At 43.4% G+C, this 25,477-nt stretch overlaps 1 protein-coding gene across 1 annotated transcript in view; it reads right to left on the bottom strand.

Annotated features, from left to right (window-relative positions):
- Window positions 1-25,477, bottom strand: part of tmem65 (transmembrane protein 65) — a 49,878-nt gene that overhangs the window by 12,306 nt on the left and 12,095 nt on the right. Inside the window, exons 2-4 of the mRNA XM_080863126.1 lie at window positions 3,326-3,370; window positions 2,328-2,395; window positions 2,115-2,169 (exon numbers count right to left, since the gene is read on the bottom strand). Coding sequence (XP_080719252.1) covers window positions 2,115-2,169; window positions 2,328-2,395; window positions 3,326-3,370 — 168 coding nt within the window. The remainder of the gene's footprint in view (window positions 1-2,114; window positions 2,170-2,327; window positions 2,396-3,325; window positions 3,371-25,477) is intronic.

The following is a 25,477-nucleotide window of genomic DNA, read 5'->3' as shown; positions in this document are numbered from 1 at the left end:
GTTTCACTGTCAGCAAAATCGGCTTTGCAACAACTCCAGCTCACTGACAGTACACCACAGCTCTGAATAATTAACGCTGTGGACTGCAGCGTGGAGGAAAATGCATTTGTTCATTGAAACTATAAAGCGTGTTTGTTTTGCCTTCAGGGAATCTGGAGGATTAAAAAGAGACGAAGCTTGAAGCTGAACGTGCACGAACGTTCCTGCAGGAGCTGAAAGTCCAGATGGACACCTTCCCCTCAAAGAGAAGCTCCTTGATGGCCAAGAGGAGGTGAGACGGTGAAACTAGCTGGCCTTGTTTCACCCAGAGCTGGGAGAAGACACGGGAGTCAAAGGTGCCAGCCCCCAAAATCTAACATAAACCCTGCAGGGTGGACAGCGATGACGCGGACGCGTCAGAGCCTGGATGGATGGAGACGTCACAGCAGAGCTATTGATCTACAGCCCGTCTTCAGCCTCCGATTTGCACTTTGCAGAGGAAAATGGAGCCAGGTATCCATGGAAACTGAATAATCGCGCGGGGAAGAGGGGGGAGAAGGCGAGCTCGGGTGCCTTTATGGTTTCGCAGAGCAATAAAAACCCAAACTGAGAACCGCAACAGGAGACGGGGTGACGGCGGGATCTGTCGCAATAAGCGGCAACAATTCTGTAGAATCGAGTGTAAGCGCTGGTGGCGGCGCGGGAGCTGCGCAAGCAATAAAAACGTCTTCCAGGTGAAGCCTGATGGAGAAGCCAACACTGCAGGTGCTGTGAAAGCAATCACACCTGGGAGGATTTTATGTGGGACTCTAACCTGGTGACAGGATGATTTTCTGGAAGGATTGTGCTTCCTTTATCTCCTCGTTTAGAACTACATCAACTTATGACTTTCCTGCTGGGCTGCTCTGTTGTTATTGCTTTAATGCCAGTGGCACAGGGGGGTGGACTGCTGCCCATTTCAGACTAAATACAAGTTGTTTTCCTTCACTGAAGCCCTGAACTTTGCTAGATATCACCGGGAAGAAGCTGCGCATCCTGTAACTTTCACTTAGGTGTTCACTTAGGAAATGGAAGGAGTTCTGTAAACTCTGCACCAGGCCTCTCAAACTCCAGTCCTCCAGGGCCGGTGTCCTGAAACTTTCAAGTGTCCGTGCTGCAATTAGTAGGTCACTAGCAAGACTTGACTGCATGCTGAGGTGGCAATGCAGCCATTTGACTCATGTCAGCAGGCAGGCACATGGAAAAGTTTCAGGACACCAGCCTTAAATTCGTGGTGATATTTTGACTTAAGATCCACTCTGTAGTCCACATGTTGTCCTGACATTCAATCTCAAATCTCACTTTATCTGGTAAACAAAAAAACGTTTCTCAGCATCTTTGGCTTTGGTTGTTTTTTATTACGAATGCTAAAAGTTCATTTCCCATAACCTGAGATAAGCACCAGCATCATGTGCTGAGAGACGTTCCCAGCAGAAACAGTTTCTCAGTCTTATCTGTCGTCTGCTTCAGCGGCGTTTTTACAGCCACGCTGGGAGCAGCTAACGAGCTTCTTCCTCTCCTCCTTTTTCCTCTTTTTATGGCGCTGCGAACATTAAGATTACGATCTACTGTTTCAGACTACTATAAAGATAATTACTGGAGTTAGATATTTGTAGTTTTAAAGTATCAACCTGTACTGCGAGACCCTACGGCCAGGCTGAGGTGCACACTGAACGACCCTGAACGATATAAAACGAGTTGCTGAGATCGACAGATTTTTACTGCATGAGGCTGAAAACAGAGAAAACTCAACTCTGATCGGGAAGGTTTTGATGTGGCCACACCCTCCTCTCCTCCTCATCCATCAAAGCTTCGCAGCTTCTACCGGTTATTCGAGTGGGAACGCTCCTCAGTGGAGTTTCATAAATCAGGGATTTGAGGATTCATATGTACATATATTAACACATATTTGCTGTAAAGCGGAGAAATGAATCATGTCACGCAGGAGAAATGGGAGCAGAAAGTTGCTTTGCTTGGTTATCCAATCAAAACTTTCTACATTAATCAATTAAAATATTCATTAGAAATGAGCTCAAGAAGGCCAACAAGATAATGAAGTCATTTTAAGTTTACACGACTCGCCGCTCGGCTCTTACCAGCCATGGTGGAGATCCCCAGAGTGACTCCGATGGAAAGTTCGATTTGAGTTCCCTGGAGAATGAAAGAGAAAGAGGTGAAACGCTCATCCCGACTCAGAGTTAGCACATCAGGAAGAGCAGGCAGAAGGAAATTACAGCCTTAATGCAGAGATAAGACTCTTTTTTCTTTACAGGCGACTAATTCCTGCAAAATGAGATTCAAATACTTACTGCTGCAATCATGATGGCATTATCCAGAAAGCCAAATCCAACAAAGGGGATGGCGTTGTGGAGTAAAACTGCAAATTAACAGAAGGAAAATGAGAAACGTGGAAAGCACAGAACAGATTTATTTGAATGTAACTTGGAGTAATTTGCACAGTGAACAGCTTCCCTGTATCTGTGATAACGGCTTGTTTACAGACCCGTTCTGCTCATTTCCACCTGCATATTTATATTAACTGGCTCTGTAAGATTATCTTTGCATCACTCAGATAAAAAAGTCCTTATGCATCTTAAACCTGGCCTCGGTGACGCCCTTCAGTTCAAGGCTTTGCGAATATCTGCTTTTTAAGGCTGCTTCTTTTAAAGAAGACTAACTGATCATCTTTGATAAGAGCAGCATCCACTGTAACAGCAGAATAGTTAATAAAGCTAATTATTGATTTTACCTTCATATTTCTATTTGAGACAAAGACAGTCCAGGACAAAGTGTCTTAAACCTGCACTCCTTCTAATCACCAGCAGGAGGCGACTCCTCTGGCTCGCTTGATTCGTGACCTCGGTAAACATGATCATGGGCTCAAAATTATCTTCATTTTGTGAATTTCAGTCCCAGTTTGAGTTGGACAGACGATAAAGAAGGTCTGCTTATCAGCTAAAGACATGTCGTTAGCCGTGTCCTTCGGCTCAGTCGGGAAAGCAGCCACTCTTCACTCCTCCCCTCACAGGACAGGCAGACTTAATCGGTTACGTCCATCTTTTTTATACAGTATCATTAAAATCTGTCTGATTGGTGATTCTGTGCATGCATTTTTAATGTCCCGGTGACCAATGACAGTCACTTGTGAGGACACACAAGCCGGTCCTCACAAATTTGAAGCATTTTTGAGACTCAAAATGTGGTTTTAGTGTCAGGGTCACAGTTCGGTTATGGTTAGGGTAAGCAGCATATAAATACACACGTGTGTGTGCGCGCACACGTATGTGTGTTTGTTTTAATCTCTCACCGTATCTGATCTGGGCTGCCGTCGGCGGCGAGGGCTCCACTTCATCTGAGAACAAAAAAAAAGCAAAGAGAAAATCAGAGTTTCACTCATTAACTGCTGAGGTTTGACTTCAAGTGTCTGCAGCAGCATGGAGACGCAGCCAGAGACACGGATTCACTTCTTTAGAATTTCAACTTTAATCATGGAGCTCATCAGTGTGAGGTGCAATGATTAAACGCTCACACCACCACCCCACGTTTCATTTATGCAAATATAAACCAAAAGGAATTTAAATCGAGTTAAAACACCAAGACGAGGCCACTTTTGTGTTTATGGCTCATGCTGTGTATGCTGCGCAGTGGATTCCCACTCTGAGTTGGGTGGGTCTGTCACCAGCCACAGCAGCTGGTCATTTACTTGCATTGCAGGACTAACACAGGGACAGGTGTCCACTCACAGCACGTTCACAATGACTAAGCTAACGCTGATGCCTGTGGACGGTGAGAGGAAAGCTGGAGTCCTCGGAGAAAACCAACGGAGGCACAGGGAGAACTCCACACAACAGAAGCTTCTTACTGTGAGGCAACAACACTAACCGCTGCACCACCGAGCCATCGGGAAGGAACTCCTGTTTCCAAATAACGTTCTTTTCCCCCCAAACTTGATATTGTTTCTGCTGCTCTCTAACAGCCACAAACTCAGGTATCAAAGGGCTTCAAATATGAAAATAATGCATAAAAACCACAGTTAACTACCAGCAGATTCACTGAAACTCTGCGAGAGCGGCTTTCTGACGTCCATCCACAGACTGGCTAATCTCACGTGTTGGTTTGGTCCTCTCACCTTAATTGGTGCGAGGAGCAGCAGACTGGCTGGTGTGTGGAGCGCCCTCGAGAGACGCTGAGATAACTCGACAGAAGTGTGCCACTGGAGCAGACCGCACTCTCGGCCAGAGTCCAATTACGGGAGCGGGTCGATTACTGCGACGCATCGATTTCCCGACCTCTGCCTGTGCGTCTGTATGCTCCTCACACACTAGCTTCACCAAGTTTTCCTCCTGTTCTTAGAGCAGACAGTTTTCTCTGTGCACCCTCGGCTCTGAGGGACTGTGAGGCAAGAAGCCTCAGGTTAGACTCGTTTCCCCAAAAATAATTGTTTAATAAGTTTATATCCTTAAATGTGTGCAGCCTCACACAAACAATGATTCGCAGCCTCCTCAGACTGAGGCGGCATTAATGTATCGCTGGTATCACAGATACAGGTTTTCTCTGCCGCTGTCTTAAGACAAGCAGATGAAGAGAAGTAAGAGTAATAAGAACAATATTTTATTTCTGTCAGCCCGAAACAATCAGCTGAGGGAAAGAAAATGAAGATTATTTCCTTCATTTTCTGTTTCTCGTTTTAAAGCCACACACAGAACATGATCAGAAAGCACAAACAATAAAAGATCATGGACACGAACATGAGCTGTGGATAACCTTCTTTAGTTTGATTTAGTAAACTGGATGGAAACTTAAATGTTGCTCCATGTTCAGTTTTAACTGGGAAGGCAGTGAAATGTTCAAGACCGATGATCAATATTTGATTTGGATATGCAGGAAACCAGTGCCAGCAACTGGGCTGATGGGATCCACATCCCTGATCTTAGAAACATCCTGTAGCTGCTTGGTTTAGCTGAAGAGGAGAAAATAGAATAAAAGAAAGCCTGTGCCCTCCTCATTCAACCTAACATCCAATTACCACAAACCTCCAGCCTTTGTATTTGACTCTGAACAACTTCTCATGAGGAAAAAGAAAAAACATTCATACTGTAAGAAAAAGAAATCCTTCAGCTGAGGAAACCAGCATCTACAAATTAAAGCTTCTCCGAAGGATCCGACGCTTCCTTCTGCTTCCTCACTGAAAGCTCAATAAGCCAAAGTTGCCAAGCAACAAAATCCCGTTCCAGTCAGCGAGGCCAGGCCTTAGCAACAACATTCATCCAGGAAGTAACTCGGCTGAAGGGTGTGAAGGAATGTAACAGGTACAAAATGTCACTCTTCACTCATCTTTAACACAACAGGATGCCTCTGAAGTGTAAGGAGAGCCTCTCACACATCAGCACTGACAGCTTCCACTACAACAGCAGCAGTCGATCCCTCGCAGGCATGGAAAGCACTGCTGGCTTTATTTTGGAGGTGTAATATTAAAAAGGAACGACAGGTGAGAGGCTGAGACGTGAATGTGTGATCCTGCCAGTCAAGCAAACTGACTGATGCTCATTAAAATTCAAGCAAATGACCAGAAAACCAACTGAACTCTGAGATATTTGAGGATTCTGCAGTGTTTCCCACCAACTGAAGGGCTTTTTGTGCTGTCAGCATATGTGAGTTTGCTGGGACGTACTTGTGTCCAAGTGGCATGAATATCATCAGATGGTGAGCTCGAGGCGCTGCGTAGATGCCCGAGTACCTGCCAAGTTTCGTCTGACCATATGGACTCATCAGCAGGGCATTATGATTAAGGGTGTGCATGACCGGACAACTACATGTTTTAATGTTGCAGCCTTTGCTAGAAACACTAAAACACCGTAAAAAGATGCAACAATGCTACGACCACCAGCACCGGTCTGCAGTACTTTGATATAAAGACTGATGTCAGCTCGGTCAGAATAAACTGGAATATCGCCAAATCGGTCGAGGTGACGTGTGACCACCTTCTGCACAGAGGAGTGGACGCGAGCATGGAAGAAGTACTGCCGCTCAGGTCAGTGCTCAGTTTTAGTCAAATAGACTTTTTTGTGTGTTAGACGTTGAAACAAAAACAAATGAGTTACAATACACCAGCTACACACTGGCCTTTTAGGCAGACTTCAAAGAAAACAAGAATGAATGTTTGATCATGAGGTCTGCAACCGTATAGTTCTGTTATACTCTGTTGTGGTGTGCAGAAAAGAAATTAATTATTCCACTTACAGGTTTTTCCTCTGGAAATATTTACATTTGTACTTTGTGACAAATAACTGAGGTTGAGTAGTTCTGGGAACAAGTCTGCAAAAATCCCAAACTTCACCCGATTAAATTCAGTCAACCTCACGATCGAGAGCATGTTCTCTGCGCGTGCAGACAGACTGGGATCGCTGGAATCACTCATTCGGGGTCCCATTCTGACCAGTTACACTGTGCACTTCAGACCTCAAACTGGTGCAGACAGCAAACATCGACTTCTGGTTTAATTGGACCCAAGTTTCCTGTGGAGGAACATCTCTGGAGAGGCCCGTCTGGCTGCAGCGGAGACGTTTTCAGTTCACAGCTTTCAGGCCTGAAGGCAGCACGTCAGGCGAAGAGTGCGAGCGCGTATTTATGTATTTGTGGGGACCACAAATTGGAAGTTTACTATACTTATGGGGACCAAAATCCTGGTTCCCACGAGTCTGAAGGCATTTTTGAGAGCTATGGTTATGTTAGGTATTCATTTTTCATGGTTAGGGTTAGGGGCTGTCCCCACAAGATATGAATACCTGACGTGTCTGTGTGCGTGGGATATCCACTGAATGTCAATGAGAGGATCTGGTGGAGCTGCAGGTTCAATCCGATGTGATTTATTCAGATGATGTTCTGATTATACTCGCACGCAGGGCCGCCTCGCTCTTCACACAATCACTGGAGTTTTCATTATGCAAACATCTCAGGAGCTTGTGTCTCACAATTTATTGTGTTCATCGAGAGTGTCACACTTCATTAGTAATTCATAGAGTGAGTATTTACACTTTTACTTTTAAAGAAGTCCATGCAAAGAGAAAAGAGAAAGAAATGATAATAAACTGTGTGTACTTCAGCAGCATTATGAATTGCAGATGTTGTGCTCTGGCAGCAATAATTTCCCCTGACAGATGATACACTTTAAAAAAAAAGATCAAACCTGACCTTAAGCCTAATTATTATAAAGCACTAATTGATCTGTAAAGTTAACCAAAACTAAATAAAAGCTTTGAGCAGGTCCAGCCAGTGAGACCTTTAATCTTAGAGCTGATCAATGAACCTATAACACATTAATCTGAGGAGCACGGCGGTACAGTCTGCTGTGAAAGGCTGGGCCTTCATTAAACACACTTTGATCTCAGCAGCTTTCAACACTTCTTTAATCAGAGAGGCCAGCGTTCAGTTTTAGTGTGGCGATACCTCCAGTTTCATCAAACTGGGAGGGTGAAGGCCACACATGTGTGTACTGTGTTTAATCTCTGTCAACAGATGTGCGACATAAATATGTAGGATCACAACATCTTTGGTTCCCGTTTGCAGTTCAGGTAATACTGCTGAGTTTGTGCAGGCTTGGACTGGATGCAGAGAAACAGACCACGAGAAGGACAGAATAAATACTGCATTTATTAAAACGCAATCTGAAAACCATCAGTAATGTGTTTACATTCATAAACAATGGAGGGCACACAGAACACCATCTGCTGTGTGGAGATGCCCTGGCTACACTGAAAGCTGGCAGCTGAGCTGCCCACAGAGGCTAACCACAGCAACACACTGGGAACACGTCTGTGACGACTCGACTAAAAATCAGCAGAAGTGTTTGAGAATGCTGCTGACTTCCTGCCCTCTTCCTCAGCTGAGTGCAGCTTTGCTCTGGAGCCATTTCAAACGACGTGGAGCAGAGAGCAGCTTCTGAGTGCAAGTTGATGGTATTGTAAGCCAAAGCGACTCGAGCCGAGTCTCGAGCGGGTGAGATTAGATCCAGAGCCCCACATCAGAAGCAGAGCGTGACAGAGCATTGCTGAGGTGGCCGATAAATCTGCAGGTAAGTCTGCAGACTAGTTGGGATTTTGCATTCATGCAGAGTGTACGTGTCAAAGGAAAATCCAAGTTAGAGATAAAATGGACTGTTACTTACATTAAGCACCGTTTTTCACAATAAAAGTAACAATACAGGAACAAAGCGTTTGCTCTGACACTTGGAAACTCACAGGTTTGAATTTGTGGAACTAAAAAACAGCACGACTCTGAACTCATCATTAATGTTTCTGAATGCAGAAATATTAAAGATTAAAACAACAGAAACAAACCAAAGATGAAACGTTTCCTCTGACCTGAAATACTCTGTGTGAAAACAGCTTCAGGGTCTTTTACATTAGAGCTGACGGAACCTTTGCTGTTCTCCTCTTGAACCAAACTTTACCTCCCAGCAGCAAGCATCTAAGAACTAACCTCTATTTTCCCAGCCTTCAAATCATTTTGCCTCCTGGCGTGTGGGGAGGACCGCAGCCTCGTGCAGCCGCTGTACTGGTGACTTTGTGTCTTTCTTTTTTAGGCCACAAAGAGCGAACAACTCATTTTCACTCTTTTTCATTTTGACTTCCTTGCGCCTGCAGTGTGAGTACAAACACTGCGACTCCTGGGAAAACGTCCAGAAATAGGTCTGCCTGATGCAAGCGAAAAATTAATATCACTGTACAATCTGCCAATAGCTGCAGATTTGGAGTCAGATGAGTAAACGCTGAAGAGTTCAGCTCTCGAGTGTTTCTGCTGCAGGGTATCTCATAAAGCTGCTAATGACAGCAGTGTGAGTGGAACACAGTTCATGTGTCAGTGTGTGATTAAATCAAACATAAGCTGACTGTGTGTGTTTGTCTGCGTATACATAATTAGACTTCAGCAGATGCAGCATCATCTGTCTGCTGTCACACTGCTGATTAACAGCGTGGAAATGCTTCCTGCGACACGCCTGACGAACACACAGCCGACGCCGCAGACACAAGTAAATATAAATAATCACCACAGATGACATCGTTTCACAGCCACAGCTGGACTCAGAGAGGGATTTATGTACCAAAGTGCATTTACCCACATTAATCTATTCCTGTGCCAGATAATACGCTCCATTATTAACACTTGTGCATGCATAATATCAACAGTGTGCAGCTCTGAAGGTACAGAGCGAAATCCACCCAAAAGTGGAAATCAGGATATTTACTCATGCATTTGCATTTTTGAGCATCTTTTGTGCTCCTTGAAAACTTCAACCTTGAACACTTTCAGTGAAATGTTTCCACTGGCTCAGTGAAAATAAGACAAATGCTTACTCTCATATTCTCTGTGAGATGAAATCCTCAGGATTGGCTCCAAAATCAAACAGATTGTTCTTCTAACATTTTCTTTCTCCCAGAAACTTTTATACTGGGAACACTGGCAGCATTGGAGTTCACCCACAGGAGGTCAGAGCGCTGCACAAGCCAACAAAAAACTAAAACCTTGACTTTGTGCAAGAGCACAGTCATGCTGAAAGGAAAAGGACAAACGCAAAGAGCCGATGGCCCCGAGTCTTTTTCCTGCTCTGGTGACCTGCTGTAAGCTGCAGGACCACGCATTTGTGCAGCAGGTGGAGAAGCTGCTCACGTCAGGCTACGCCGATCTCACCGAGGGTGCAGGACAAGGACAGCCACCAGGAGCTCTGTGCAACACGCTGAAGAGGAGCAGCAAACAGAAATCTGCTGCTCGGTTTTCTCATCTGTTCCACGTTATTTGTCAAATACGGGGCGATTGTGGCTCAAGAGTTGGGAGTTCGTCTTGTAATCGGAAGGTTGCCGGTTCGAGCCCCGGCTCGGACAGTGTCCTTGGGCAAGACACCCGTTGCCTACTGGTGGTGGTCAGAGGGCCCGGTGGCGCCAGTGTCCGGCAGCCTTGCCTCTGTCAGTGCGCCCCAGGGTGGCTGTGGCTACAATGTAGCTGCCATCACCAGTGTGTGAATGTGTGTGTGAATGGGTGGATGTGTAAAGCACTTTGGGGTCCTTAGGGACTAGAAAAGCGCTATACAAATACAGGCCATTTACCATTTACCATAGTCCGTGTGCGCGCATGTAGCAAAAAGAAGCGCACACACACAAAAACTTTTTAATTGAAGAGAGAAGAGAGACCGTCCTATCAAGGATGCGGGCTGTTATGTCTCTCTCTCACACACACACGGAGCAGAAAGGGAGATTAACACCAACCTCCGGCCAACTGCTTCTCCTCCATCAGCCAACCTGGCGGCTCATCAACCATCACTCAGAGGTTTCTTTATATTAGAAACTTTGCTGCTCACGCAGAGGAAAAATAATTGGTGGTGTCAGTTTGGCATCAGTCGTTTTAAAGCAACCTCATCCCCATTTTCAGCCTGGGGTCTAAATAGTTGTCATTTATTAAAATTATAAATATATTTTAACTCAAAAGTACAGTTTTTAAATGTAATGTTGCTGAAACAACAAAGTAATAAAAATAAATTAATCTATCTGATTGAGGAATCACTCATCTTTGGAAAAGAGAGTTTATTACAGAGAAATGGCTCTTTCAAAATAAAAGCTATACTAGACGCTTCTATATTCTCAGCAGCGTATTAAACATATCAGGTCCCCATAAGGAGAATCATGTGCTAACGGCTGTCTAAATGACTCGGGTAAAGTTTGCAGCATGCGTGCTTGTTGTTTTTGTCTGCTTCCACTTGTCTTTGCACTAGGATGATGTCGGCGTAAATGTGCAGTCATATTTGTTGTGTTCCCACTAGTGCTGTCAGCGTAAATCTCGTTAAAATGACGTTAACGCCACAACACGGTTAACGAGCTACCGCGGATCGCCCCGTGCGTGGGGCTGGACGGCGCCAACACGTTAACGAGCTAACTGCGCTAACACACTAGTTCCCACCCATGTAATTGAGCATTGCGTGGCACATCCAACATACTGTTTTACTTTAGTCCATGACGCGCTTACCTTCAGGGTCATACGTCACATGAAAACCAAAATAGTTCCAAACGCCAGATCTGAATGAGGGTGGGGGAGGTCCAATTTGCCATGTTGCAACAACAGCTTAACTTCCGTCTCGCTAGCTTGCCCTGCGCTCAGTGGATCTGCGTTCGACTACTCCACCTAGGCTGCACTGTCGAGTGCAGATCCACTGAGCGCTCAACACAGACAGCATCGTCAGAAGGAAAGTTGATAAAATAAATTAAAAATGTTGTATTGTTCGATACACATGCATACCGAACCGAAAGCACTGTATCGACAGGTTCAATATCGATACGAGTATCGTTGCACCACTAGTATTTTAGGCTCCTGCAAACACCCCGTCCACTATAATTACTACAATCACAGAATATGAAAGAGCAAAATAAGCATTGATTAAGTGACATGAAAAGCTGATGTGTATCCAGACACTTAATGACCAGTGATAATGAAGTCTGATGTGCGTGTGGTTTAATGATTTCACTCAGCTCAGCGATTCTCCTGCAGACTGTTATCATTAATCTCATTTATGTGACGAGTCATCAGTTTTCTTTCTTTGTTCCATTTCAAAGATGCCACACAGTTTTTCTAATAATAAAACAGAATAATCACATAATCTGGAGCTCTGCCCGTCCTTGAGGATTTTTAATTTATCTTTATTTTACTTTATTTACTGCTTTCTGTTTGCAGCTGACTGGGTCTCTTCACAGCTCTCAGCCTTCCTTCGTTCTGCATTTCTCCACCCTGCTGTTCTTCTTCTCTCGCGCTCTGTTTGTGTAATTGTCAGCTTTGTCAGAGGAGACGATTCATCTCAATCTCCCTGCGTGACGGGCTACTTTGGGCTCAGCTGAAAGCGATATGATGTGGGCCTGGCAGGCGGGGGCGCTGATATAAGGAGGCAGCTCGAGTTTTTAAGCGAGGGCCTAATTTATGTGCCACTCAACAGCACCTCAAACCACTTCTTCAACAGAGTGTTCATCGGCCTCAAATCTCAGAGGAAATGACACGCTACACACTCACGTCCACAGAGAGGCTGACAAGTTCCCGAGGAGGGCTGGCAGCCTGCAGAGCGCGATCGAGTGGATGAGCACGTGGACATGTGCACACAGCGCTGTCTGTCATACTAGTGCTGTCAAAACATTTATTTCCTCAAAAGAAACCATCAACACAGAAATGAACCATCAGAATATCATCAATTATTCATTTTCACTATCAAATGTCTTTGTTTATAAGTTCTATAATAAAATTCTGGATGTTTGTTGATGGCCTTTGCCAGCAGTAAGGATTTGGTGTTATCATACATTATGTATGTTGAATGGAGAATAATATATAATTAAAGCTGCAAGCAGCGTTATGAGGGCCCGAGCACCCCCGGCGCGTCGAGCCATGCCCAACACCTAAAACCAGCACGTCCGATCGATGTCACATTGATGGAATTCATGCATTTAACTACCAGCTAACATTTCAACTCATTCATTCATGATTAGCTAGTCGTTCCACTAGGTGGCACTCTAACCATTATGTACAAATGGCATAACAAACATTTCCGAACTCGAGTCTCATTATGCCTGCGACCTTTGGGTGAGATTGGACATTGTGTTTTTGAGTGAAAGCAGATTACTTCTTTTTGGCGAGTGATTGAAACTCCACATGCCGCCATGACCACCCCGTTTCCCTGAACGTAAAAAGCTTCGCAATTTAACATCACAAAGGTCTTTAGATTCCACACACTGGAGAATGGTTCAATATGATGAAATCCCTTGGAGGAGTACGTCAAAGCACGGTGCCTGAAAAGAGGGGAAAATGTTGCCAAAATTGCACATTAATTTTAAAATGGCTGACTTCCTGTTGGATTTGGGATATTGCTCCAAGAGACTTTTTTGTACATCTTGATATCTCCTATAAGCTTACCAGGTTTCAGACTCATACATAAAACACAGAGCAGGGGCTGTGATTTTGAAATTTTGTAGGGGGCGCTGTGGAGCCATTTTGGGATATTCAATGAAAATGATCACATGCCAACAAAGCCTTAACCACATTGGAGGTGTGCGCCAAATTTCAAGACTTTTTAAACTTTCCAAGCCCCTCAAAAGCCACTTCATCTTTCATGGTGGACCGCGTTGCCACCAGGGTGCGGCGTTCAGTTTAAAGTCACAATTTTTGCACTGAAGCATCACGAGGGACTGATGGTGATATTCACCGCTTTTGAGGTGGCCACGATGAACCTGTGAAAATCAGTACAACAAAATTAAAGCCATGACATTTCCTGTTGCCACTAGGTGGCGCTGTACGTATTCCCGACAATGGGCACATCAATCTGTTCAGGGCGGGTCTGACATCATGCCTGTAAAGTCTGGTACTGAACAGACTGGATTTCATTGAGGTATACTAATTTGTTTCTTCATGGCGTGACATCAAAGTTCGCCATGCTGCTGGGGTCACACCCTTTTGCGAAAAGTCACAGTTTTCACTGTAACCCAAGACCAACTCCTTAAGGCTTTCCTGGAGAAATTTGAGGCTGCAGGTGTCACCCATCACTATACTGTACCCCAAAGTGTAAAACATGACATTTCCTATTCCCACTAGGTGGCGCTATCCCTGGTGTCAAATATGGCAGTTGAAATATGTTCAGGGGTGGAGCCTTATCATATGTGTTCACTTTGGTCAAGGACAGAAAATCTAAGACAAAATGAGAGGCAATAAGATTTTCATGGCGAGTCATCGAAATTCGCCATGGCGCCACGGCCTCATAGTATTGTGAAAACTCAAAAGCTCCGCAATTTAACATGGCACAAGGGTGTAGTTGACACTGTCCAAATTTGAAGTTTATAGGACCAAATCCCAAGGAGGAGTTCGTTAAAGTTCGAGGCATGGAAATGGCAAAATTAGAGCCAAAATGTCACCTTCTCTTCCAAATGGCGGACTTCCTGTTGGGTTTGCGTCAATGGGCCCACAGACTTTTTTGTTCGTCTTGGCATGATACACATGTGTGCCAAATTTCATACATGTAGCTGAAACGATGTGGTCGTAGGGCTGCATTTAACAAGGCATAGGTGGCGCTGTAGAGCCATTTCCCAGTGCTCATATGTAAAACCATTAAAATACAAAATTTTTCACCAGACCTGGCATGTGTGCAAAATTTCATGAGTTTTTGAGCATGTTTAGGCCCTCAAAAAGGCCCTTGTTTCGCCTGAATAATAATAATAATAATAATAATAATAATAATTAAAGCTGCAAGCAGCGTTATGAGGGCCCTCGCACCCCCGGCGTGTCGAGCCATGCCCAACACCTGAAACCAGCACGTCCGATCTGATGTCACATTGATGGAATTCATGCATTGAACCACCAGTTAACATTTCATTTGGTTCAACCATGAGTATAGTCGTCCCACTAGGTGGCGCTCTAACCATTATAGACAAAGGGCATAACAAACATTTCCGAGCTCGAGTCTCATCACGCCTGCGACCTTTGGGAGAGATTGGACTTTGTGTCTTTGAGTGACAGCATATTACTGCTTTTTGGCCAGTGATTGAAACTCCACGTTCCGCCATGACCACCCCGTTTCCTTGAACGTAAAAAGCTTCGCAATTTAACATCACAAAGGTCTTTAGATTCCACACACTGGAGAATGGTTCAATATGATGAAATCCCTTGGAGGAGTTCGTCAAAGTATGAAGCCTGAAAAGAGGGGAAAATGTCGCCAAAATTACACATTAATTTTAAAATGGCTGACTTCCTGTTGGATTTGGGATATTGCTCCAAGAGACTTTTTTGTACATCTTGATATTTTCCATAAGCTTACCAGGTTTCAGACTCATAGATGAAACACAGAGCTGGGGCTGACTTTTTGAAATTTTGTAGGGGGCGCTGTGGAGCAATTTCGCGCTATTCAATGAAAATGATCACATGACAACAAAGCCTACACCCATTTGGAGGTGTGTGCCAAATTTCAAGCCTCTATAAACTTTCCAAGCCCCTCAAAAGCCACTTCATCTTTCATGGTGAACCGCGTTGCCACCAGGGTGCGCCGTTCAGTTTAAAGTCACAATTTTTGCACTGAAGCATCACGAGGGACTGATGTTGATATTCACCGCTTTTGAGGTGGCCACGATGAACCTGTGAAAATCAGTACAACAAAGTGTAAGACGTGACATTTCCTGTTCCCACTAGGTGGCGCTGTACGTATTCCCGACAATGGGCACATCAATCTGTTCAGGGCGGGTCTGACATCATGCCTGTAAAGTCTGGTACTGATCAGACTGGATTTCATTGAGTTATACTAATTTGTTTCTTCATGGCGTGACATCAAAGTTCGCCATGCCGCTGGTGTCACACCCTTTTGCGAAAAGTCACAGTTTTCACTGTAACCCAAGACCAACTCCTTAAGGCTTTCCTGGAGAAATTTGAGGCTGCAGATGTCACCCATCACAATACTGTACCCCAAAGTGTAAAACATGACATTTCCTGTTCCCACTAGGTGGCGCTGTCCCTGATGTAAAATATGGCAGTTGAAATATGTTCAGGGATGGAGCCTTATCATATGTGTTCACTTTGGTCAAGGTCAGAAAATCTATGACAGAATGAGAGGCAATAAGATTTTCATGGCGAGTCATCGAAATTCGCCATGGCGCCACGGCCTCATGGTATTGTGAAAACTCAAAAGCTCCGCAATTTAACATGGCATAAGGGTGTAGTTGGCACTGACCAAATATGAAGGTTATGAAATCAAACCCCAAGGAGGAGTTCGTCAAAGTTCGAGGCATGGAAATGGTAAAATCAGAGCCAAAATGTCACCTTCAATCCAAAATGGCGGACTTCCTGTTGGGTTTAGGACATTGCCATAATAGACTTTTTTGTTCGACTCTGAACATTATATAGGTGTACCGACTTTCAAACATGTAGGTCATACCCATACCGGGGGCTCGCGTTTTTCATTTTTCTAGGTGGCGCTACTGAGCTAATTTTCCCTGGCCATGTCTGAGAACATTAAAATACGTAAATTTTCACCAGACCTGACGCGTGTGCAAAATTTCATGAGTTTTCGAGCATGTTTAGGCCCTTAAACGGCCAATTCATTTGCCGAAATAATAATAATAATAATAATAATAATAATAATAATTAAAGCTGCAAGCAGCGTTATGAGGGCCCGAGCACCCCCGGCGCATCGAGCCACGCCCAACACCTAAAACCAGCACCTCCGATCTGATGTCACATTGATGGAATTCATGCATTTAACCACCAGTTAACATTTCATTTGGTTCAACCATGAGTATAGTCGTCCCACTAGGTGGCGCTCTAACCTTTATAGACAAAGGGCATAACAAACATTTCCGAGTTCGAGTCTCATCACGCCTGCGACCTTTGGGAGAGATTGGACTTTGTGTCTTTGAGTGACAGCATATTACTGCTTTTTGGCGAGTGATTGAAACTCCACGTGCCGCCATGACCACCCCGTTTCCTTGAACGTAAAAAGCTTCGCAATTTAACATCACAAAGGTCTTTAGATTCCACACACTGGAGAATGGTTCAATATGATGAAATCCCTTGGAGGAGTTCGTCAAAGTATGAAGCCTGAAAAGAGGGGAAAATGTCGCCAAAATTGCACATTAATTTTAAAATGGCTGACTTCCTGATGGATTTGGGATATTGCTCCAAGAGACTTTTTTGTACATCTTGATATTTTCCATAAGCTTACCAGGTTTCAGACTCATAGATGAAACACAGAGCAGGGGCTGTTGTTTTGAAATTTTGTAGGGGGCGCTGTGGAGAGATTTCGCGCTATTCAATGAAAATGATCACATGACAACAAAGCCTACATCCATTTGGAGGTGTGTGCCAAATTTCAAGCCTCTATAAACTTTCCAAGCCCCTCAAAAGCAACTTCATCTTTCATGGTGAACCGCGTTGCCACCAGGGTGCGCCGTTCAGTTTAAAGTCACAATTTTTGCACTGAAGCATCACCACGGACTGATGTTGATATTCACCGCTTTTGAGGTGGCCACGATGAACCTGTGAAAATCAGTACAACAAAGTGTAAGACGTGACATTTCCTGTTCCCACTAGGTGGCGCTCTTCATATTCCTGACAATGGGCACATCAATCTGTTCAGGGTGGGTCTGACATCATGCCTGTAAAGTCTGGTACTGATCAGACTGGATTTCATTGAGTTATACTAATTTGTTTCTTCATGGCGTGACATCAAAGTTCGCCATGCTGCTGCGGTCACACCCTTTTGCGAAAAGTCACAGTTTTCACTGTAACCCAAGACCAACTCCTTAAGGCTTTTCTGGAGAAATTTGAGGCTGCAGATGTCACCCATCACTATACTGTACCCCAAAGTGTAAAACATGACATTTCCTGTTCCCACTAGGTGGCGCTGTCCTTGATGTCAAATATGGCAGTTGAAATATGTTCAGGGGTGGAGCCTTATCATATGTGTGCTCTTTGGTCCAGATCGGAACATGTATGACAGAATGAGAGGCAATAAGATTTTCATGGCGAGTCATCGAAATTCGCCATGGCGCCACGGCCTCATAGTATTGTGAAAACTCAAAAGCTCCGCAATTTAACATGGCACAAGGGTGTAGTTGACACTGTCCAAATTTGAAGTTTATAGGACCAAATCCCAAGGAGGAGTTCGTTAAAGTACAAGGCATGGAAACGGTAAAATCAGAGCCAAAATGTCACCTTCAATCCAAAATGGCGGACTTCCTGTTGGGTTTAGGACATTGCCATAATAGACTTTTTTGTTCGACTCTGAACGTTATATAGGTGTACCGACTTTCAAACTTGTAGGTCATACCCATACCGGGGGCTCGTGTTTTTAATTTTTCTAGGTGGCGCTACTGAGCTAATTTTCCCTGGCCATGTCTGGGAACATTAAAATACGTAAATTTTCACCAGACCTGACGCGTGTGCAAAATTTCATGAGTTTTCGAGCATGTTTAGGCCCTCAAACGGCCAATTCATTTGCCGAAATAATAATAATAATAATAATTAAAGCTGCAAGCAGCGTTATGAGGGCCCTCGCACCCCCGGCACGTCGAGCCACTGCCAACACCTCAAACCGGCACGTCCGATGTGATGTCACATTGATGGATTTCATGCTTTTAATCACCAGCTAACATTTCATCTTATTCAACCAGGATTATAGTCATGCCACTAGGTGGCGCTCTAACCATTATTGACAAATAGCATAACAAACATTTCCAAGCTCGAGTCTCATCACACCTGCGACCTTTGGGAGAGATTGGACATTGTGTTTTTTAGTGACAGCAGATTACTGCTTTTTGCGAGTGATTGAAACTCTACGTGCCGCCATGACCACCCCGTTTCCCTGAACGGAAAAAGCTTCGCAATTTAACATCACAAAGGTCTTTAGATTCTACACACTGAAGAATGCTTCAATATGATGAAATCCCTTGGAGGAGTTCGTCAAAGTATGAGGCCTGAAAAGGGGGGAAAATGTCGCCAAAATTACACATTAATTTTAAAATGGCTGACTTCCTGTTGGATTTGGGATATTGCTCCAAGAGACTTTTTTGTACATCTTGATATCTTACACAAGCTTACCAAGTGTCAGACTCATAGATGAAACACAGAGCAGGGGCTGATGTTTTGAAATATTGTAGGGGGCGCTGTGGAGCCATTTTGCGCTATTCAAGGAAAATGGTTACATAACAACAATGCCTTCATCCATTTGGAGGTGTGTGCCAAATTTCAAGCCTCTATAAACTTTTCAAGCCCCTCAAAAGCCACTTCATCTTTCATGATGAACCGCGTTGCCACCAGGGTGCGCCGTTCAGTTTAAAGTCACAATTTTTGCACTGAAGCATCACGAGGGACTGATGGTGATATTCACCGCTTTTGAGGTGGCCACGATGAACCTGTGAAAATCAGTACAACAAAGTTAAAGCCATGACATTTCCTGTTGCCACTAGGTGGCGCTGTCCGTATTTCCGACAATGGGCATATCAATCTGTTCAGGGCGGGTCTGACATCATGCCTGTAAAGTCTGGTACTGATCAGACTGGATTTCATTGAGTTATACTAATTTGTTTATTCATGGCGTGACATCAAAGTTCGCCATGCTGCTGGGGTCACACCCTTTTGCGAAAAGTCACAGTTTTCACTGTAACCCAAGACCAACTCCTTAAGGCTTTCCTGGAGAAATTTGAGGCTGCAGATGTCACCCATCACTATACTGTACCCCAAAGTGTAAAACATGACATTTCCTGTTCCCACTAGGTGGCGCTGTCCTTGAGGTCAAATATGGCAGTTGAAATATGTTCAGGGGTGGAGCCTTATCATATGTGTGCTCTTTGGTCCAGATCGGAACATGTATGACAAAATGAGAGGCAATAAGATTTTCATGGCGAGTCATCGAAATTCGCCATGGCGCCACGGCCTCATAGTATTGTGAAAACTCAAAAGCTCCGCAATTTAACATGGCACAAGGGTGTAGTTGGCACTGACCAAATATGAAGGTTATGAAATCAAACCCCAAGGAGGAGTTCGTCAAAGTTCGAGGCATGGAAATGGTAAAATCAGAGCCAAAATGTCACCTTCAATCCAAAATGGCGGACTTCCTGTTGGGTTTAGGACATTGCCATAATAGACTTTTTTGTTCGACTCTGAACGTTATATAGGTGTATCGACTTTCAAACATGTAGGTCATACCCATACCGGGGGCTCGCGTTTTTCATTTTTCTAGGTGGCGCTACTGAGCTAATTTTCCCTGGCCATGTCTGAGAACATTAAAATACGTAAATTTTCACCAGACCTGACGCGTGTGCAAAATTTCATGAGTTTTCGAGCATGTTTAGGCCCTCAAACGGCCAATTCATTTGCCGAAATAATAATAATAATAATAATAATAATAATAAACAGAGCAATTACAATAGGGCCTTCGCACTGTCAGTGCTCGGGCCCTAATAATAAACAGAGCAATTACAATAGGGCCTTCGCACTGTCAGTGCTCGGGCCCTAATAATAATAATAATAATAAGAAACGGAGCAGATACAATAGGGCCTTCGCACTCTCAGTGCTCGGGCCCTAAATATAAGTAGAAGAAGAAAATCTTAAAATCTGTTAGACCTGGTGGCTGTGACTGGGATGGCTGCACTACTATGAGCTCTGCCTCATTCTCTGCCATGAACCATTTGACAAATACACTTACATCCATGTAATCTGTAATCCAGTATTAGTCTGGATGATTTGTTTGTCTATTTTTCAAAGACTGTAAATGATGGAGAACAGATATGAGAAGAAAGAAAGATGAAAAACTATGAAAAGGAGGCCTTAGGTCGACTATACTACACATGTAGTGTCTAGTTAAATCAGCGCTCCTGAATCTTTTTTGCGCCACGGACCGGTTTATGTCCGACAATATTTTCACAGACCAGCCTTTAAGGTGTCGCGGATAAATACAACAAAATAAAACCAGTATCGGTACCAAAAAAAAGAAGATTTATTCATAACACACAGGAGAAGACCCAGGGAAACCGAGTTAATGATAAAAACCCTGAAAACCATGGATTTCACACCTGAGTCTCAACTCTCGCGGCCCGGTGCCGCTCCGTGGCCTGGGGGTTGGAGACCGCTGAGTTAAATGATTAATAAAAGTTATTACATACAACGGATCCTTTACAAATTAAATGTGACCTTGTACTCTGAGGATATTGTTACAAATTTGTCATTTTTCTATTTAGAACTGATGTCATCCCTATAATAATCAGAATCAGAATCAGAATACTTTATTGATCCCTGGGGGAAATTATTTTTTGTTACAGTGCTCCATTTTAAACCAACATTAAGACAAGACAGACAATACGCTAACTAAGAATAGTACAATATATACATATATATACATACATACATACATAAGTCACTTATAAATAAATAGTTGGAAAAGAAACATGTGTAGTTGTAGCAGCAAACAGTGTGTTAAGTGGATGAGTTGTACAGGGAGCCACAGGCAGGAATGATTTCCTGTGTCGTTCAGTGGTGCTTTTCGGTAATCTCAGTCTCTCACTGAACGAGCTCCTGTGACTGACCAACATGTCATGGAGTGGGTGGGAGGTGTTATCCAACATTGTCTTTATCTTGGACAGCATCCGCCTCTCCGACACCACCTTGAGGGAGTCCAGCTCCATCCCCACAACATTGCTGGCCTTACAGATCAGTTTATTAAGTCTGTTGGCATCTACGACCCTCAGCCTGCTCCCCCAGCATGCAACAGCATAGAGGATCGCACTGGCCACCACAGACTCATAGAAAATCCTCAGCATTTTCTGGCAGATGTTGAAGGACCTCAGTCGCCTCAAAAAATAGAGACGACTCTGGCCCTTCCTGTAAAGTGCTGTGGTGTTTTTAGCCCAGTCCAGTTTATTGTCAATGTGTACTCCAAGGTATTTATAGTCCTCCTATAAACTCCTATAAACAGACTATTTATAGTCTGTTTATAGTAATAGTCTGTTTATAGTAATAAACAGATACATACAGATACATACATAAATATGTAAAAAACTTGCAACATTTTTAGAACTGTTTGCTTTTTGGTTACACACAGTCCATCCTTCATATACAGTCTATGACTACAGCTTCTTCTAGTTTCATTTTTTTAAGCCAATATGTAATCAGAGCTGCCTCCATCCAGCACTAAGCTGATGTCTGAAGTGAGGGAGCATTGATATTGTGCATTAATAAGCAGAATTTGTAGGCAAACAAACAAGAATCCCCCCCCCATGTTCGCTGCAGCGACACCCCACGTGTCCTAATCCCACTAATTAACTCCCTGAAGATTTGCACTTCTTGAATTCACTGCAGGTGTCACCGGTGGGAAATGTGCTCAAACCTGGAGAAAAGAAAGCCTTAGACGCATTAGCCTCTAAAAAGACTTCTCTGAGATCAGGGGATATTTTACTAGCAGTTTAGCACAGCTGGTATGGTAATATATATGTTTATATAAAAGCTGCATCAAAATCTGTATCAGCAACACGGGTGGGCAATATAGGCTCAAAATTATGTCATGATATGTTGAGCAAATTTAAGACAGAGGTTCCTGAAGTAGCTCTCGCTCTCATGCACGTCTGGGTTTGTCTGGTTGCTTAAGGAAGAAACCACACGGCTACTTAAAAGCAGTTTGGTGTTGTATGATTTTGTTCATCTGGCCAAATTATTTGATAAAAAAGACCGAAATGCACAGCAGACCCCGAGTGTGACCCATTCATTGCCTGGTCTACGTGCTGGTTCGCTGTATGTGTCGCAAACTCAGTGCACAGAGACAAATTATAAACTGAAGCGTATGGAGGTCACGTCAATCCATCAGGCAGGTTCACTGAGCAGCACCATAAACAGAGCGCTCTGCATTCATGTGAAGGAAACGTCCGTCACACTTTTCAGTCTGACCCCCGAGTGCGCTCTGAATGAGGAAAATGCAAAATACTGAAACGTTCCCCTCAGAATTCTTTCAGTCTTTGTTCAGACAAACCTGATGGTGGCTTCTTTTTTTTTTACTAACGAAGTTTCAATTAGTCAAACTTTAAATATATTTTTGTTTATGAAATGGGAAAAATAACAGGAAAATTCTGACTTTTGCTAAATAGAAAATCTTTATGCAGACCGATCGTGCTCGTGTGCGGGCAGAGGACCAACAGGTGAAGTAAAAGTAATGTTCTGGCTCCTCAAGGGTCGCCCGAGCTATTATGTGGTGATAAATAGGTTCATACAGTATTTGTTTTGGGGGGCATTTTTACACTGTTTTATTTTGACATCCTACCAGAAGCGGGGCATCTCACTACTTCCTGTCTAACGGTAGAAGGATAATTATCTACTCCTGTGCCTGCCTATGCTGTGTCCTAAGCCAAAACCGTCTGTAAGTTGGCAGTAATGTTGTATCTTTACAAGCGTGTGTTTGGTGCCAACTGTCGTGAGTTACTTGCGACTGTTTATACGTTAGCTAACGTTAGCATGTTTAGTTTTGCTTTACTTTGTATGATAAGGAAATACAGCCTGATGTTTATAGGTCATAGAATTTTCTAATTGTAAAAAAAATGTTTACATATGTCAGCTTACACATGAGATTTTGTGTCTTGTTTTTCATTCATTCTTTCATAAAATCCATGCCATGCATCCAATGTGAAATAAAATACCAGAACGAAACAACGGTGTGGTTTTTCTTTGTGAGATGATGGTTATCCACAACGCCTAGTTAAGTGCGAGGTCATGAGTAATGTTACTGAAGATGACTACATAAGTGCCATTTGTTGTTTCCCGGTGTAGAGAACAACACAATATAAAGTGAGATTTTCACTCTGGACTGAAACACAGGACAGAGAGAAGTCTCCAGAACTAACTTGTGGTTCGTTCACGCCACAGTGAAGCATCCTTCGCCTCAAGTTTATTTATTTGCTCTGACAGCCAGCACGAGGAGTACAGCAGATAACTGTTCTCGCCTCTCACCCAGTGTTTATTTTTATCATTTTGCAAAAAGTCTAAACATTGTCAGCGCTATGAAAGTGAGGAAAAGCAGCAGCAGTGGCATGTACTTACATTTCTGTGATGCACATAGACTATGGTATTATTATGTACTATAATGTGTAACAGTACTGTTATATGCAATACAAAAGCTTCTCCAATAAATGCTCAAAACTCTGCTGCTGGTGGCAGAGAAGCCCCTCTGTTTGCATTCAATTAGTTTAATTAAGCGTGCCAACACCTTTGTTTCCTCTTCAAAGGATTTGCAACTTTGGATATTTGCTAATTCCTAAAGCTAAACCTGGGTTTGGATTCTTTTAAACACCCTAGCCTCCAGGCTCTGTGCAGTACACACACACAAAGCTGTGGCTTTAAATCAATATCCCCAAACAGCAGAATGTGTTGTTCGGGAAGAAGCACATCACAGTGACACTTGCTGCCAATGCACAACAACAGTCCAACACTGATCTGTCCTCCCACTGCCGATGCACAAACATCTGCATCATCTGAGCCGCAGAGTGCTGACCTTAGGACACGTTTTACTCCTTTAAATCCTCATGTTTACTCCTGGTGGTTTCAGGTATCATGACAAATGGCCTGTTATAAGTCACTGATCTCTCAGACTGCTACCTCACCTTGTTTTATAAAGTTCACAAAAAAGCTTAAAGCTAACGGTAGCTTCTAGCAGAGTGAGTTAGAAGAAAATAAAAGAATGCATCGTCTCTACCTTTAGGACTCGCAGTGCTAAAATGAGCTCCTAACAGAGAACTTATCTGCGGTCACTGCCAGTAAAGTTGCACCAGTATTTTAAACAGCTACAGCAGTGAGCCGCCATTAAAGAGGATGGTGATGTTGAAGAAGCTGGTAAGATGTTCAATCACCTCATTAATAACACAAATAAATATTTTAGTAACATCCAGTATCACTGTCTACAAAACTCTACTGTTAGACTACTATCACCTTTAAAATGCAGTTATGGATCAGTCTTTTAGATTAATAATCAGCAATGAAGTTAATGTTCACAGTGTGTGAGTGAGTGGAAGTTCCACAATCCCACGCCATCTCTGCGGCCAAAAATGTACGAGCAGAAATCCAACATGTGAATAAAGCTTTGTTTTTGTGTCTTTGCTCATCAAAACAGTTTAGAAAATATATTAAAAAAAACTTCAGCTGCCTCTATCGCCCAGCAAATCCTTTAAGAAACGTGACATCATCCAGAAGTAATGCGGTCAATCGTCCTTATTGGTTTCATCTCATTTCTTTACAGAGAGTTGCTCTCAGCATCGTTCTCAAGGGAAAGTCTGAGGAGTTAAAAAAAAAAAAAAAAAGCTCCTGCCAGCAGGATAAGAAGCCACATCCGTACTGCTGTTTTCATCTACACGGGAGGATCGTTTCAATGGACAGCAGCCACACTGTGAAAACCACCATCATCTACTTCAAACCCACATGAGCAGCAGAGTCACACTGTAATGCATTTTAATTGGACTCAGTGGATCATCCAGTCCAGCTGTGGCACACAGTTATACACAGATACTGCAGATACAGATGTTCCTTTAATGTTAGAACTGTGAAACACTTCAAATAGATTCATTGTGGTGCTTCGTGTTAGTCCACTGTAGCAACAATGTAACCAAAGAACTACACCAATACCAACTATAAGACACCAGTTTATGCACTTTGTTGTGGTGTTGTGGTTGTCGATAAGCCCTTTCATGGGCAGTAAGCCAAGAATCATCTTTATGAAAAATAAAGTAACAGCTGAACTATCTGAACAATGAGCAAGCATAAAACTTTAACGTCACAGTTTTCCTGCACATTAAAAATTTCTGTACTCAAATGAAAATCACAAGAGCTGTGATAAAATATTTAACGGTTTTCTTTACGTGGAGCTTAATTATGTTTGGTGTTAACATGTAAACCAATCATGGTTACACATGTGGCCTGTTTTTAAACCTT

This window comes from Rhamphochromis sp. 'chilingali', assembly GCF_963969265.1.
Source record: "Rhamphochromis sp. 'chilingali' genome assembly, chromosome: 17".
In the NCBI taxonomy this organism is placed as follows: Eukaryota; Metazoa; Chordata; class Actinopteri; order Cichliformes; family Cichlidae; genus Rhamphochromis; species Rhamphochromis sp. 'chilingali'.
The sequence above is the reverse complement of the archived record's forward strand: the minus strand, read 5'-3'. Positions and strand labels throughout refer to the sequence as shown.